Source organism: Atta cephalotes (genome assembly GCF_000143395.1).
Source record: "Atta cephalotes unplaced genomic scaffold scaffold00023, whole genome shotgun sequence".
Lineage (NCBI taxonomy): Eukaryota > Metazoa > Arthropoda > Insecta > Hymenoptera > Formicidae > Atta > Atta cephalotes.
This window is the reverse complement of record NW_012130087.1, coordinates 4,888,297-4,898,783: the sequence shown is the minus strand read 5'-3', so window position 1 is coordinate 4,898,783 and position 10,487 is coordinate 4,888,297. Positions and strand designations below refer to the sequence as shown.

General features: G+C 32.7%; 1 protein-coding gene across 1 annotated transcript in view; it reads right to left on the bottom strand.

Moving 5' to 3' along the window:
- Positions 1–10,487, bottom strand: part of LOC105619964 (ras-related and estrogen-regulated growth inhibitor-like) — a 42,667-nt gene that overhangs the window by 22,610 nt on the left and 9,570 nt on the right. The window contains exon 3 of the mRNA XM_012201478.1: positions 7,950–8,026. Within this exon, the coding sequence (XP_012056868.1) occupies positions 7,950–8,026 (77 nt within the window). The remainder of the gene's footprint in view (positions 1–7,949; positions 8,027–10,487) is intronic.

Sequence of the window (10,487 nt, the reverse complement as noted above, 5' to 3'; positions counted from 1 at the left end):
TTAAAAAACCAGCCACATACAGAAGAACACTTTTTAATAAGTTCTTAAGCCATAAGAAATTGACTAATTACAATCGAATACGAGAAGAATTTGACTAATTACAATCGAATACGAGAAGAATATTTGTGACTGTGATCAATTTCTTATAACTTAAAGGCTTAAAACACCTATTGTAGATCTGGCTCATGGCATAAAGCATAACCGGCATGGCATAAAGCAAAAACCAATCAGAAGGCTATATTAGCATCTTAAGAAATTATTTAAGATGGTCTTAAAATATGAACGGATTACGAATATATGCCCTTAGACTTATTATATCTTATTATTTTTCTAAGATATTTAGAAGAGATAACAAAATTTTTTAACTTAAAAAAAGTCAAAAAATTAATGTTTAAAAGTAGCTTAATTAAATTAAAATTTAATGCATTTAAAATTAACTAAGTTAAGTTAAAAGTTATTAACTTTTTAAGTTTTTTTTAACTTTTAACATTTTAACTAGTTACTACCCAATCCTGTTAAACATTAGTACAAGCTGCAAATACACTATTAAATCTATAGTGTCAAATTTAATCCAATGTAAATCGCCTACTAAATCATTTTATTATAAAACTATCATTTTATTATAAAACAACGATATATTTACTAGGAGCAGTAGCGACTCACATTAGGTTAAATTTGATATATAGATTTGATATATAGATTGACTATAGATTTAACAGTGTAGAACGAATTCCTCTTTAGACTTATGTTAATGAAGACAATTCATTATCAGTTGAATGCAAACACAGTAGCGCTCTGAGATTAATTAAGTCTAGATTCGTAGAGACGCTAGCGGGCATTAGCGGGCAACATCAGCAACAGCAAGAAACGTTCCAGGCATCCGGAGGAAGAGGAGGAGGAGGAGGAGGATTTATAGCCGTTTCTCGCAGGTCTTGTGAACGCGACTTAAGACGCGTGCCGCTGTCACTGCGGCTGGTGCTGCCTGTGACAGTCAGCTCTGCCGACTGTCTTCGTTAGTAATTGACATCACGATCCGCATGTCCGTGCGTCAGACGCACGCACACCGGGATAGAGACCGGCTGCAAAAAGGGCCTCCTCTCTCATCAGTTTCCTCTCAACCTGTCGCTCGACGCGTGCCTAAAGCGCCACATTGCACATTGCTAATTGCTATCGACGATACCACACATCGCGCGCTTTTCAAGAAAATTCGCATATATAAAAAACATAACGAGGCCAGGAGCGTCACTGAATTCTTTCAGCATTATACGATCCTGATAAACCGGATGCTTTGTCAATTCTGTCGGCAGATTGGAAAGAAAAAATACTTTTAAATATTTTGTAAGTGCAGGAAGAAGACATAATCCATTAAATTGATCACACATTTGAAATAATTAGAAGGATTGTAAATCGAAAAAGAAAAGCGGATTAAAAAAAATACGAAATGTAACTTAATTAAGTTAGTTACATTTCGTTAAATACATTCAGTTAGTCTGCTTGTTAATTAACAAGCAAATTAAAGAAATCTGAGAACTGTCAAATCTAAGGTGCGATCGCGACGGCAGAATCTTTAAGATTCTGTGCTATAAAACTTTTCTATTATATCCCTTGAAGTATATTTATAAATTTTAGAAAATAAAACTTTTTACTTGCATTCCTTTATAGCTTCATCAAGATATGATTTCCTTCCAATACATTTTCGTTATAATTCTTATTTCCCTTACTTTTTCTATTGCACGGTTAATGAGATAGCTCGAGACTATTCATCGCATTAGAACGGTATTCGTCATTAACATGACGCGTAAGATGGTCAAAGGTAAGCACACTAAACTAACATGAACGACTACAACCATGTAAATACTCGCGTTTATGACATCAGCATTGAGAGGTTATGATGTTTTCAATATCTCGATTAATTAAAGCAAAAATAATATATAATATTCAGCTACGATGTATTATTTTATATAATATTATGAACAAATTAAAAAAATAACGTTGTTTAAGATCTAATTTTTTGTAGATTTTACTCATAATTCAGTAGCTATCGACATAAATAACGGGATATCAATTGGATACAACTATGATTTTCAGATTTCAGTAATAAAAAGATAATTTAGCATGCAATAGATAAAGAGCTGGTTTTGTAATTTATTTCTGCTATATTCATATTCCATTTAAGATGCATCAAGTGCATTTATGATAAACATAAACGAGAGCATTTATATCAAATATCATATTTATAGAAATATTGAGTCGTCGTGAAAATTCGTGCCCATATTGAAGAAAAATTGAAACGCAGACAATTTTAATTTAATAAATGTATACTAAAATTTAAATTTTAGTCAGCACGAACTTTCCGGACGATTCAATATAAATACGCAGAATTGTATATGTAATTCGTATTAGTGATTTATTAAAAACACATTGGGTAAAAATTTTTTAATTACGAAAAATTATTTATCACGCATCTTTCGATGGATAATTGCTATTATAACGAGGAAATAATGAATTAATTATTATCCCCAAAAAGATATAATAAGTTTTTTTTTAAAGAAGCTGTATCAAGTAGCAGAGATTAAATAACGTAACAAATGATATCTGTCAAAAGCAGAACCGGGCACTTCCTTATTGGCAAATGCAGATTGCGGTCAGCCTTGCGTGGCGCTTATCTGCAAGGACATTTGTACGGTGAATCGTCCTGGTCGATTTACAGGCGTATCTTAACGGCGATTGGGGAATCGATATCCGCTACTCGAGCGTTTTAGCCGAAAAAAATGCGAGCACAACGCGGACATTGACCACGTGCGCTCAATGGGTTCATGCACTTTAAGTGCCGGTAGATCGCACCCGCGGTATCGTCGGACCGCACGTATCGGGATATCAGGGATGCACGTTACTTAGGAATGTCGGAAACAGATAATTCCGTAGATTAGAGCGCGTCTAAGTGCGAGGCTTATGTGCCCTTTAAGCCGCGGCATCCTCGTAACGTCTGGCGCAACGTGATTAGCTATCATCGAGGCAAGAAATTTTTCCACGGAAAAAGATACACGATTCACGTTAAATCATAACTTATAAAGCTACAATGAAAAGTGAATCACATTTATTTACACGCAGTTATATCGAAATAATATATGTCGTAAAATAATAATATTTCAGAAACTTGTATATATATTTTTCACATATTATAATGCGATAAACAGTATGTTTGTAAGAAACAAAAATGTTGAATGAATTATAGTGAGTACTTATCAAATATCAGAAAAAGATAGAGAGAATAATTATGTCTAAGAAGAAAAAAATTAATATTTAAATTATTTAATACGTACATATTTAACGTTATTTATTATTAGTAATAAGATTGGAAGAAATTTGATAATTCTATAAAATATTTGATACCAGTATATGCATTCGAAATATAAGAAAGACAAGATGACGATTCTACAATACATTCAAAGATGAAGCAGCGATAATATTCAGCGTGTCGCAGTCGAAATACAAGATGAACCTATTGCGAATCGTACGCTAGTTCCCCCTGTGGTATTAAATATAATATACCAGGCGTATAATATCGCAGTTAGATAAAAGTGAGAAGAATGCTGGGATAATTGGAAGATTACGCGGCGAACGGTGCGTTATGTATTTTATTGGTGCGGCCGAGGTTTTAGCTTAGCGACGAATTATCGGCTGTTTGTTCTAATATCCATTGCACGATTTTCAGATATAGTTAAGATAATCAGTATCTGGATTTCTCTCACGAGTAACTTGAGAGCCTGGAGTCTTCGGTAATTTAAGAGTAACTTGAATGCATACGAGTTTGGCAATATTAGAACATAAGGATTTTCATGAATACATGCAAAAGAAAACGGTTTTTCTAAAGTATTTAAAAATATATAGAAAATAATTTTATTGGATTAAAATAATTATGCTCAAATTGTGAGTGCTAAAATATGAAATTTTGTTGCACTTTTTGGAGGATTGTTCATCATATTTGAGTTCCCTACGTAATTATTTTCAATTAAATTATTTTTAAATCTGTATTTAACTAAATTTTCAGAAACTTCAGTATAATCATTCATTCCGTGTATCAAGCAACCTAAGATCAAATTCAAAAATATAAAAATGTAAGATCTGAAAAAAGCCTGATTGGAAGTCTGACTGTGAAAATATGAAATTATGACACTTGCATTGACAAATGCAAAAATTGAAAAATTGAAATTTAACTGGAGGAGATTGAAATTTAGATGCATAGAACGTGCAGGTAAACGTCCATATAATCATATTCCAATGTAAAAAATTTTAATCACACAACAGTCGACAGCTTTCGGATTTACTGAAGTTGAACGTGAGTTATAGTCGACGCAACCTGATAACAAAAATGCTGAGATGAAAACGATACGTTGCTCGTAAATGTTGCAGTCGTGATAAACAGCGCGTTGTCCAGGATTGATTGATCCTGGCGCACGCAGTGGAGCTTCGCGGAGATTTGCCGAGAGTAAAGGGAACCGATTTAAAAGTTTCGTTCACAATGGGACCTCACGCGTTGAATGTGATATATTGGTCTGATACAGAGGATTTAAAGAACTGTCCGCTGATGGTGTATTTAATAATCTCCGCTTCTTCTTCGATACGGAATCTGACTTCCTGCACTACTGCCACACTGATCCACATCGATATCGATCTTCCTAGATCCTGTTCCCCAACAGCATTCCTTAAGTTTTCTTGCTAAACTGAATTTGAAATATTTCTATTCACTTTGAATATCAAGTTGAGCAACAACTAAAAATTGTACAAAAATGTCGGAATCTAAAACCGAAAATTTTAAGAAGCAAAAATCACATTAATTAATTCATCTGTGTGTATTATATATAAAGATCAGTAATAAATTTTACATAAAAAAAAATACGTAAAGTATAGAGCTAATATTGCAAAAAATTGTTACATTTAAATATAAAATCTTTGTCAAAATATTTTTTAAGAATCTAACAATGTTAGCGGATGAAGAAGCATTAAAAATATAATTTTATGCGCGTACATATACAAATCGCCAGTATCGCTTCCTGTTCCAGATTATTTATTGTATCTACAAGCTAACGGTGCATGCATCCTTACGCGTTCCACGTACAAGGTTCTCTAAATGGACAAGCATTGTTTGCCAGCGAGTCGTGTAGTTAGTGTTGCTCAATGCACTCGTATCTCTAAAAGAGATAATTTGAATATCGAAGTTATCGCGGATAAAATTTAAAGCTTGAGGCACGAATTATGAGGAAAATAATACTAAAAATTAAAGAACGTTCGAGAAATAATAAAATATAAAATTAACAAAATTTTATCAATATAAATATCTATTAGGATTTAATTGCCTATAAACTTAAGAGGTACGATATTTGGATGAAAAAATTGAAAAGTTTAAAAATTTAAGAATCAGACGAATTTGATAATTTGAAAATTTAAGAAGTGAAAAACATATCAATTGTTCAATGTAAGACGAAGAATCGATATCTAGCCTGTTATCCTACGGATCATGGTTCGCGGTCTTTTAAGCGACAGGTGCAAACATTCAGGGACCAGCGTAAAAAAGGAAGCCGGTAATTGTAAGCCCCGGGTAGAAAAACCAGTTTGCTAAAAACAACCCGGGCCTGATCAAGTCTCGTTGTGAGGCTACCGAATAACCAACGGGTGTCGGTGTGGCAACGTGCGTGTGACGAGTACGTGAGAAGCGGAGCTTTTGGAAATCCGTTTTAAAATATCTCTTAAAATCTTCATCCCGCGGAAATTATGCGTCTCACTACCCAGGAGAAAATCACAAATACATTCCAAGGTATTTTGAACAAAACAAAAAATTATATTAAAATGATTATATCGCTTTAAATTATTTTTATACATCATCAGAAAGAAACGTACACCTTCTTAACATTTTTATTGTTTCTATGTCTCTCCGATGACAACTGAATATAAATTAATGAGGCTATGACAGTAATGTTATTTGACGTTAAAAAATCTGTTCTTTGAAGTATGACGTTTCATGTTTAACTCTAACGTAATAAACGCACGCAGTCATTCTGCCACGTTGAAAAGGCGCCAGAGAGTCGCAATACTTGAACTTATGCAGGAAATACTTTCTATGAATGAACTTTCTCACCGCTCATCGAGGGAAAGATACAGTTAAATGCCAAAACCGCTCCGAACCGGAGCCGAAGTGGGATCCGCAAAAACAATAATTGCAATTTACTGTGTAAAAACTACTTTTCTCATTATCAAATTACAAGGAAACTATCGTTTCAATAATATAATAATTTATCAAACGACTTTTGCAGCTTAAAAAAATTTTGCAGCTTTGAATTCTTGGAAGATTAGAAATTTTCAAAAGATTTTCAGAGAATCGCTTTTTACTTTTTAATTTTTAAAACAAGACAAGCTGAACGGACTTGAGATTTTAAAAATTAGAGAACTAAAAAAACGAAGCACTTTAGTTTCGGAATTTTTCGGTTAAACAATTTCGTGGCTGTAAACTTTTAAAACATAAACTCTTTACACAACATAAATAAAAAAACTTCAAAAATCGAATCAATATATCATTACGCAAATTTATTGTTGTTTACATTCCCGAACCTAACAACGATTTCATAGAAAGAGAAAAAAAAAGAACAATGCCTTATTCGATGCTAAATAAGCAAATTCCTCGCTGAAATTCCAACGAGTTCTTTGATCGCGACAGGTGAACCATGTGTTGTTCGTGCAATCGTAGTCGCCTAGATTCGAATTTAAAGACTTCGTTATTCAATTCAAACGGACAATGTTAACGGACTAACGGACCAGCTCGCAGGATTTCCGCCTCAGTGCGATGTTCGTTATTGTGTTCTAGAAGAATCGGGTTAGGAAAGGTCAGGTAGAGACGATCGCCCTGGAGCCGATCTGCGAGAAGACTCACAGTTAAGTATCATTTTTCAGAGAAAGTATGGAAAGTACATATGTTTCTATAGTATACATCAAAAAGTAGAAAGCACACATTACAAAGAGTTATCCTAAGAAATAATAAATACACTTCAAAATAAAATACAAGATCAATCTGAATATTTTAGATACTTGACTACGTCAAATATGATATACCATATTTTAACATAATACATTTTAACATAATAGATAAAAATATAATAATAGTATTTTTATGCTTGTTAATTTCTATGGCGTTTGTATATAATGCAAAATAAAATTTATTTGAAATATCTAGATCATTTAATTGATTCTCAAATAGATTCTTCAGATAACAGAAGGACACGCGTGTCGAGTATTCAAAATCGCTCTGCAAGACCACCGTCTTCGCGATTTGCGAGTCACTCGTTTTGCCAGCGTATGATGAATGTAAGCCTTAAGGATTACGGGAGCCTTATATACGGGACCTCCGTTGAAAGAAGATATATTTAGACCGGACCCTTGAAAGATCCTGTCTCGTCTCGGGACGCTCGCGAAACGAATTCATTTTGAATGCACAGGATTTCTTTCTTACAGATTATATAAGGATGAAAGATTCGTAAAAATATATATATATATAAATGCACAAGATACCGTTGTATCGATTTGTATTATTCTCGTGACAAGAGTGCAATCGAATGTGATTCAAAGAAGTAAATCGATTTGTCAAGTTCATCATTAAAGATAATTGCGCATGTAAATGTAGTAAGAAAAGCGCATGTTTTATGATTTCAAATAATGTAATTTAAGTAAGATTGATGATGAAGTCTTTTGATGTAAGAAAGATAATCTTTAATACAATTAACTTTTTAAATTATTCCCTTCATTCTGTTAAAGAGAGAATCTAGATTTTTTTTCATCATTTTATTCTTTGATATAATTAATAATTAAAATTATACATTATAAATACAAATGTTAAGATGTTTAATATGTGCATTTTTTTAATTGATTGAATTTAAAACATAATCATTATAGAAACTTACCTCGCACCTAGATGTGTCAAGTATCTCGACCTCCGTCGTGACATTATCAATAGTGACGCTATGTCGATAGAGAAAATCTGCAACAAATAGAATTAATATATTTAATCAGTTATAATAATATCTTTAACACGATTATTATCGCTTTAAGATTTTGTATAACTCGCGAGATAAATAAAAAATGATTTTTCTTGATCAATGTTATTTGGATGATACTGTTTGATCTCTTTGGAAAAGCGACATTTTCCCAAGGATAGAAAACGCGGCTAATACGCGAAAGTGTCGTAGCAGTTGGTAACGATAATTCCAATTAGCTACGCTCGCTGCTATGTCATTACGATTACTGACGATGACACGTGGCTTTCGCTTTTTCGAAAATTTGTGATCAAAAAGATTCGAATATTAAGTCGTATATTAAGACTTAAATTTTTAGATCGTTACACACTCAAATTATTCACACATGTCATTCTTAAAAAATCCCATACGTTCATTATAATATTTGAAATTTTGTAAAATTGCCACAGAAAATAAATTTTAAAATTCTCTGACTTTTCCACATAAAATTAAGAAATTTCCATGACTAATATAAAATATGTAACAAATTTAACAAAATATACAAAAAATTTTAACATTTAGAATCAAGAATTGTAAGAAAGCTAGCTTATATATTAAAAATGCAAAAGTAGCGTAATAAAATTTTGGGGACAAATTCAAATCAACAAAAAATAAATTGGAAAAAAGAATGCAGTTATGACAAAAAAAGTGGCGATCAAATAAAATTACTAAATAAAATATAAATTTTAATCATTTTTTCTTAAATCGTTTAAAGTGCACAAGTTTTTAACGTATTTGATTATAAGCGTCAGATATATTTAAAAAATTATAACAATTATTTGGAATAAGAGCAGTTTAAGAGAATTGTGAACAAAGTTCAAAATTCCAGTCACTTTTATATTTTCTCCTGACTTTCCGATTTTTCCAGTTTTTCCAGATTTGTAGCAATCCTGTTTTTAAATAATCATATTTACATTATAATTTTGATTCAATAAGTTCTTGAATTTCTAGGATTTCCGAACTGTGGATTTTTGATTTCTTGTATTTCTAAAGTTTTACATATTTTAATATTTAAATTTTGAGTCTCAATAATATCTATTGTATCTTAGATTTTTGAATGTTGAAACGCCTTCGGTATACTAACAAAAAAAAAGAGAGCTCATATTTCTCGGAGCTGATTAGAATGAAGAGCACGTGCACTTAAGAAGAAGCAGAAGAGAAGACACGGAAGCACATCGAACACAATAGCCTTAATAGAATTAAATACAATAAATAAGCGATAAATAAACTTATAAACACCTCGTAGTATCGGTAGTATAGAGCTGAAGGGGCGTAGTATTCCTGCGGCAAATAAAGATGCTCATTATATTAGAGGTTGTTACGCTCGAGAAAGTTATTGTCAATGTTAATAGAGAAACGATTTGATCATGCGTTGCGAGAAAAAAATTCATTGCAGCCTCCTGAACGAGAAATATCGATAGAATAAGAGCTGATAGATGTAGAAAAGGAACTTCCAAGATTGCGAGATGCAATTTGAACTCTACAAGACGCGAAAATTCTTTCTATATTCTTATAGAAAAAAATCGAGCGATCTAGATAAACGGAGATAACTAAGATTGAAGGATGTTTAACGAATGGAATTATTTCATAGATAAGGCGGACGTATGTGCAAGTGTCTAGAAATCTAATTGTAGTCCCATCTAAATACAGGAACAATTTGCATATCAGACGTTATGGAAAGTTAAATCTTTGATGAGAAATTTTGATAAAAGTACAAGATTTAATTTCTAAGAAATCGAAAGTATGAAGAGGTACAATAAAAGCGATAAGTTAACCAAAAAAAAAGGGATTAACCGTGACACACTTTCGTCGCAACTGGAAATGTAACTGTCACCGATCGCGCGGATTCGGCTTTTGCCAGAGATCTCATCCATCTCCGGTACATATGATCTATTGTCGATCTATCGAAGAAACGGGATACACGATGTAATCTTCTTCGCGCACAGACAAAATAGGGGATTCCCATCCGCGCACGCGCACGAGAGAATCGACAATACAACGAGACTCGCTTTCTAAATCATTGCCTGGATTTATTCCATGCAAGGAGAGATTTGCATTGTTAATCGAGATCAAAATAATAACAAGTACACTGCATCGTGGCAAGAGATGAAAAGGACCGATTATCTTCCAGAGTCTTGTAAAACGACGACGCCGCGCTCATGTACGAATGCCTTGTAATCGAAATTGCCGGTAAAGAGATCATCCTCGATCTTCCTTCGAGAGATCAAATTTAAGTCGTGCACTGGAAACCAATATAAAGTGGCTATTTCGAAAGTATCATGGCTTGCATGTTTACATATCTAAATTTACGAGAAAAAAAAAGACAGATTTTTTTTTTATAAAACTCGAGAGAAATTCAGAGAGTGGAGATAGTTAGATTCTTATAAACTCTCATATTTCTGTGAATTCTGCCTTTATATATATATA